General features: G+C 41.0%; 1 protein-coding gene across 2 annotated transcripts; it reads right to left on the bottom strand.

Moving 5' to 3' along the window:
* Positions 1-1755: 1755 nt before the first annotated feature.
* LOC109701909 (cyclin-I-like) lies at positions 1756-4513 on the bottom strand. 2 transcript variants are annotated; one of them, XM_074071840.1, is made up of 2 exons: positions 3995-4513; positions 1756-3837 (listed from the first exon to the last, which is right to left on the bottom strand). In XM_074071840.1, exons 1-2 carry the CDS (start codon positions 4055-4057, stop codon positions 2821-2823), a joined length of 1080 nt encoding a protein of 359 aa, XP_073927941.1. In that variant the 5' UTR covers positions 4058-4513; the 3' UTR covers positions 1756-2820. The 2 variants fall into 2 exon arrangements, with proteins under 2 accessions (XP_073927941.1, XP_073927942.1); XM_074071841.1 differs by having other exon boundaries at positions 3099-3413; positions 3481-4513.
* Between the last annotated feature and the right edge of the window lie 1702 nt (positions 4514-6215).

The raw sequence follows: 6215 nt of genomic DNA, 5'->3' as shown, positions 1-6215 counted from the left end.
TGAAGGCAGATATAACATTTATTTGTAATTACTTTTGGCTACTGGATCGTGCTTCTTGAATATGAATTGTGCTTTCTAACATGAATCTGCGCAGAACATGAGCCACATAAAACCTTTTATAAATTAGGGTCCATTGTATGACCAACAAAAATAGAAAGGATTATCTAGTAGTAATAGAATAATCAAATTAAAATGAGACACTGTACTTTACCTGCAAAATTGATCGAGCAAAGCCATAGGGAAAGCACCACTCATATGTGCATCGCTGATGATGAAATGTTTCTGAGAACAATTTGTTACAGTCACCTTTTCAAAGGCCTTAAAAGTCTTCATATCATTTTAGTCTGGCAGTTCCCATGTAGGAATCTCTCTGAAGGAACACATCACTGACAAAAGCAAAGACTCACAATATCACAGGGTGTTTATAACAAAAAATAAACACAACAAACCCTGAAAAATTAGAAACGACTCAATCCTTCAAACAGGAAACAAGTTAAATAAATTCTGGTAAATCAATCTAAAAGGATAACAGTCACTTAAAATGATTCTGAAATTACAGTGTCAGCAGACTAATTGATACCTGGGGCTTCCATAAGAGAAGTCACAAGAGAACATCTCTCTCTCTCTTTTTCTCACATTCTCTCTCTCTCTCTCTCTGTCCCTTGAAATATGGTATCACTATGTAGCCCAGCCTGGCCTGGAACTCAAAATCTTCCTGCCTCTGCCTCCCCAGTACTGGGATTATAGGCATGCCCCTTCACACCCAGCACAGAGAACTTTTTAAGGTGAGGAACTGTTCCTCATCTTGTTTTGATGAGGATTACAAGATTGTACACAATTACCCAAAGTCATCAAACTTGTACTTAAAACTGGCCAAGTTTATAGTATATAAATTATACCTTAAATGACAAAACAGATGGGAAGTTAGAGTAGCTAATGAAATGAAAAGATGATAATCTGAGAAAGTCAACTTTAAAAGAGCATGTATAGTATAATTTTACATTTAAAAATTACTATGCAGATAGAGATGATATAAAATAATATTAAAAGTCCACAACAAAATGCTAAATTATTTACAGATGGCTTAGCTTACCAAGAAATTCTCATCTTGAATTTTGTTCTTTATTTTACCTTCATAATCATTTTAAAAGAATTTTTGATCAGAAATGTTTCTTCAGAAGCATAAATGATAGGTTCATCGATTATCATGGCTGAGGAGCCTTTTCAAGAAGTCTTGTGAATATGACACATATGATCAGGAAAAGTAACCAAAGCATTCAAGCACTGGAACTGAGTGTGTCTCATTTGCCTGAGACAATCCCCATTTGTCTCTGCAATCAGCGAGCTTGCTGAAGGTGAGTGCCCACAAAGATTGTTGCCTAGCGCCCTCTGTGTTCCCTGCCTCTTACATAGTAACACAAATGCTCACCCAAAATCAAGATCACGTTTCTCAGTGTTCCTTGAAGGTAGGTGTAAATGCATAACTAAGTTAAGAATAATGAAATACAAGTAAAATTGGTTTGAGAAACTTCCAAGTTCTTCCCTTAAAAGAAAGAGTAGAGCCTTAGGAATCACCATTTCCTTCTCCTCCCTATACCCGTTGGGATTGTGGGAGCTGGGCAGCCATCTTGGACCATGAAATGGAAGCCATGTATCACAGAGGGAAGCCATGAGGTTCCTGAGGATTGTGCAGACATGATATCAACCCTGGGCTACCTGTGCTGGCTTTTGTGTGAGAGAGAAATGGAATTCGAATTTTTTTTTTTTTTTTAAGGACAACCTTTTATTGCTACCAGAGGCTTTTTTTATCACCAGTACATAGTTCTGACTATAATACCTTCTTCAGACTGCAAAGGGGGCTCAAGATCCAGAAGTCATGAAGAGAAATATGGGTAGGGTTGGAGACAAGGGGAATAACTTTTATCAAGAAAATCCTAATAGCATAACATAAAACTAGGGTGCTGAGTTCAGTTATTAAGTATTATATACTCAAATCATGGAGCTGCCCATATCTAGACAGTCTCTCCTACTGATTAAAAATGAGTGAAAACATCAGTTACAAAATTCTAATTATATGTTACATACATGTTTCTTTGGTGAGCACCTGGATATATTAACTTTATCACAAATTCTTTTATACAAATGTCAAAAATCCTTTCAACAAATGTAAGTGTCCTAATTACATATCATCTTTAAACAAAAATGAAAACTAATTTTGTATTTAGTCTAAAAAAAATGAGACAAAAATCAATTTGGTAAATGAGAACTTTTTCCATTACCACCTCTGATTCACCTAGGACAATTCCAAAGTATTCTTTTCAGACTAATGGGACTTGAATCATAGATTACATGGCTGTCTCACTAAAATAAAATTTCTGGGGTTAACTATTCAGTGGAAGTCAGAGTATACAGATCAACATGCATAAAATTCATTAAGTATTCACTGGAGAAGCAAGCAAAAGCAACAGAAAATTAAATCAGGACTCTGGGAACAAAGTTTGATAACGAATTTTGGAACTTTATGAATTTTTGACGGGGCAAGTTACATTTTAGCAGAAAAAAGAATGAAACTGATAGGCTACAAAAATTTTTTTGAAAAATATTTTGGATCTTTTGGTTTTATATATATCTTTAAATTAAATAATGTTGAGTTATAACTAGCCACCAAATGAATAGGGGTTTTTTGTTTTTTCTCACTGGCTCACTTCAAATCAGCCTGATAAAGTGTATATTCCTCTATAGCCTTTTCTGGTTTTGTATGTTCTCATTCTCAGAGCAGTCAACCTTAGCTTGCACTGGATGGTTAACACTTGTTGAAAACTACATGACAGATACAGGCTGGAGAGGTGGACAAGGGGAAGCATGTCCCTCTTGTCTTGACAAATCAGTGCCACACACAGAACCCACATTTTCTGAAGCATTCTCTTCATTATAGAGCCGTTTGATTCCATCATAGAAGTCATCTACTTCCATTTCCTCTACTTTGCGTTTAGCACAGGTGTGCTTGCACCCACTGGCAGCTGGGAGATGATGGTAGAAGGTAGTACCTTTGACTAGCACTTCTGGCTTGCTGTTGTCCTTGGCGAAATCTGGGCCTGAGACAGAGGAGGGATGTAATCTGAACACTCCTTTGTCACAGGTCACCAGGGTGTGCTTGAGGGGACGGTAGACATAAACGGAATTTAGAGGCAGGGAAGACTGCAGAGTAGAAAGGTGATGTGCCACCAGCTCCCGACAGTGGATCAACTGGGAGCTATCCATCTGTGCTTTCTGAAGCAGTTCAATTGTAAGAGGAAGCCAATCAGGAATAAGTTTCTCCATTTCCAAACTAACCATGGCCAGAGCAAGCATGGATCCTTTGAACTGCAGAAATGGGCTGCAGGCCATACAGTAAAGTAGTTGCTTGGTAAGGACTGCCAAATGTTGAGATGGGCTCAATTTGGGCAAACTGAAAAGTAACTGAGGCCTAGTTGACACCACAATGGCATGGAAAATGTGAAGAAAATCCAATGGTGTGGCTGTATGAAGATCCCAATTCAACTTATCCAGAATAATTCTCTCCATTCTCAAAATTTCAGAAGCAGAACAGCCACAGAAACTATCCCTTGCTAATACCTTCAGTGCTGGGATTTTCTCATCCTCTTCAACTGTCTTGGCAGCTAGGAAAAAACAGCTGATTGCAATACAACTCAAATATTTTGGGTGAGCCTTTACAGTAGCTAAAAACCTGTCCAAAAGACTGCTAGCCAGAGCAAATGTTTCTGGGTAAAGATTGAACTGGTACTTGAGTTTGGCCAACCACTGAATTACTTCATCTCCCTGGGATGGAGAAACAGTCTGACTTGTAGGCATTTTCGGCACGTTCACTTTCCACATCTGGGCTTCCCTAGAGAGTGCCTTTTCCAATAGGAAAGACAATCTCTGGTTTTCCAAAGGTCCTGGAAACTTCATGATATCCTTTCGATTTGCCTGCCACCCAGCTTGATGTAGCTACCTTCTCCTCCTCTTCCTCCTCCCCGGCAGAGCTGTAGGCCTCGCAGTGGTGACGCGGGGTCATTCGGGCCCGTTACCACCACATTTTCCGCAGCGCGCGGCGACAGGCGCGCGGGACGAGGACCGGGCCGACTGAGGAGGGAGAAGAGGGGGGAACCGGGCCGGAGGGCGCGGGCACAGGCGTTCGAGCGGGACGCACGGCTGCGGTCGGTGGGTCAGTCAGCGAACTAGTTCCATGATGAGCCCGGACCTGAGGCCGCCGCCGACACCGTCGGTCCCGCTCCTCCAACCGCCGCCGCTGGTGCCCGGGTGAGGAGGGGGCTCCCTCTCGCCATAGGGCGGCGGGGGCCGGGGAGAGGCGGGGGGTGAGACCGGCTCTGCCCCTGCCCGGGGGAAGCGCCTCCGAGGGGAAATGGTGAAAGGGGGGGAGGGGGGAAAAAGAAAAAGAAAAAGGAAAGGGGGGAAGAAAATAAGAAAAAGCGAGACAGAGGCGCTGCCGCGTCTGCTCGCGGGGAAGGCTGGGGAGGCTCGAATTTTTTTTTTTTTTTTTTGGTGGGACTGGGTTTTGAACTCAGGGCTTCACATTTGGAAAGCAGGCACTCTACTGCTTGAGCCACATCTCTAGTCCATTTTGTTCTGGAGATGGGGGTCTCTGGAACTATTTGCCTGGGCTGGCTTTGAACCATGATCCACCTAATCTCAGCCTCCCAAGTAGCTAGGATTATAGAAGCGAGCCCTGGGAGCCCAGCAGTCACTATTATTTTGAGTGTCTCTGGTACAACTTTATAGCGAATATTCCCAACAAAACCTTCAATCAAGCAACTCAATAGGAAGCATAGAAATGAATATATTTGTGGTTTTTAAAGTTGAAAATCTGGGAGAATTCATTCTAAGTAACTTCAGATGATTCCTAGATTATCAAGAAATGCTATTGCTGATAGAGAGTAAATGTTTATGATTAAGCTCCAAAAGTTAGATGAAAAAATTTGTTAATCTTTTTGGGGGTTTTTTGAGACAGTCTCACCTAGAGCTAACTATGCAGCAGCCAGACTGACCTCAAAGTCACAATCCTTTTGCTTCAGTCTTACAGTGCTGGGATTGCAGATGTGAACCACCATGCCTAGTTTCTGAGTTTCTTTAGAACTTAATTCCAGAAATGAGAAAGGAATCAAGCAGGCCTAGGTATGGGCAAGCACTTGGTTCCTCCAGGAGACCTAGTGAACTCTGGAAAGGTTCACAAATGTATCATGATGGATCTGGTGTAGAACTATCAGAATTACTAATGCTTACTGAGACCATACTACATGTAGACATGCTGAATGCTTTTATGTAATAGCTCATTTAATCCTGGCACCCCCATGGAATGAGCTTGTCTCTTTATGCCTCATTTTAATGAAAAAAAAAGGAGATTCAGGAAGACGAAGTCACTGCATCAAGGTCATGCTGAAGGAGTCTATCTGACTCTAAAGCTATGTTCTTAAAAAGTTCACCAAGAGCTGAACCACCAGCACAACTAAATCAGATGTAGCAGCTGGTGTTCAAATGCCAATCACATGATGATCCTTGAAGTTTAGCTTGGAGGGAGAAACAAAAAGCAGTGTCCTGTTTTTTGTTGAAATGCAATTGAAATGGTTCGTTATATTTTTTTTTTAAATCTCAGTCTCCTATAAGCCAACAAATTGTCAGCACACAATTGAAGGCAGTTCTAACACAAAGGCTGCAGAGGGTTTGTGTGGTAATAAGATACAACAGAAGCAGGCAGAAAGGAAGTAGGGGCCAGTCCTTCTATCTTAATTATCAATAATAATGAGTTCAGATGAGGACATTGCCTGGCTCAGAATGCAGCATTTGTTTTCTTTTCTGAAGCTCTGGATCAACTCTTTTGTTTCCCTGGTATTTAAAAAATTTGCTTTTGGGATAGATTAGTTTATTTCAAATACTAATTTTTGTCATGTAGAATTTATTAATTTTTCACTATTGCTATTCAGGATTTTGTGACACAATTCATGAGAAAAAATGCATGTAACTATTGCTTTGTCCAAAGTGTACTCATCTGTCCTATCCAAAGGGCCACCCCCACCCCAACCCATGTCCTCACCGTCAAGTTCCTCCTGTGTACATGGGAACATCATTAAAGTGTGATCCAGGAAGAGCATTACTCCCAGGTAAGGCCAAGTATGTTTATTAAAACAGTATTGGCTCAAATGTTATCTTTATCCTGA

The sequence above is a fragment of the Castor canadensis genome, chromosome 4, assembly GCF_047511655.1.
Source record: "Castor canadensis chromosome 4, mCasCan1.hap1v2, whole genome shotgun sequence".
Lineage (NCBI taxonomy): Eukaryota > Metazoa > Chordata > Mammalia > Rodentia > Castoridae > Castor > Castor canadensis.
The sequence above is the reverse complement of the archived record's forward strand: the minus strand, read 5'-3'. Positions and strand labels throughout refer to the sequence as shown.

Coding starts and splice junctions, on each gene's coding strand:
- LOC109701909 (XM_074071840.1), bottom strand. CDS start 4,057: ATGACCCCGCGTCACCACTGCGAGGCCTACAGCTCTGCCGGGGAGGAG. Junction 3,838..3,994: donor AGGAGGAAGAGGAGGAGAAG/GTAGCTACATCA, acceptor CCTACAAGTCAG/ACTGTTTCTCCATCCCAGGG.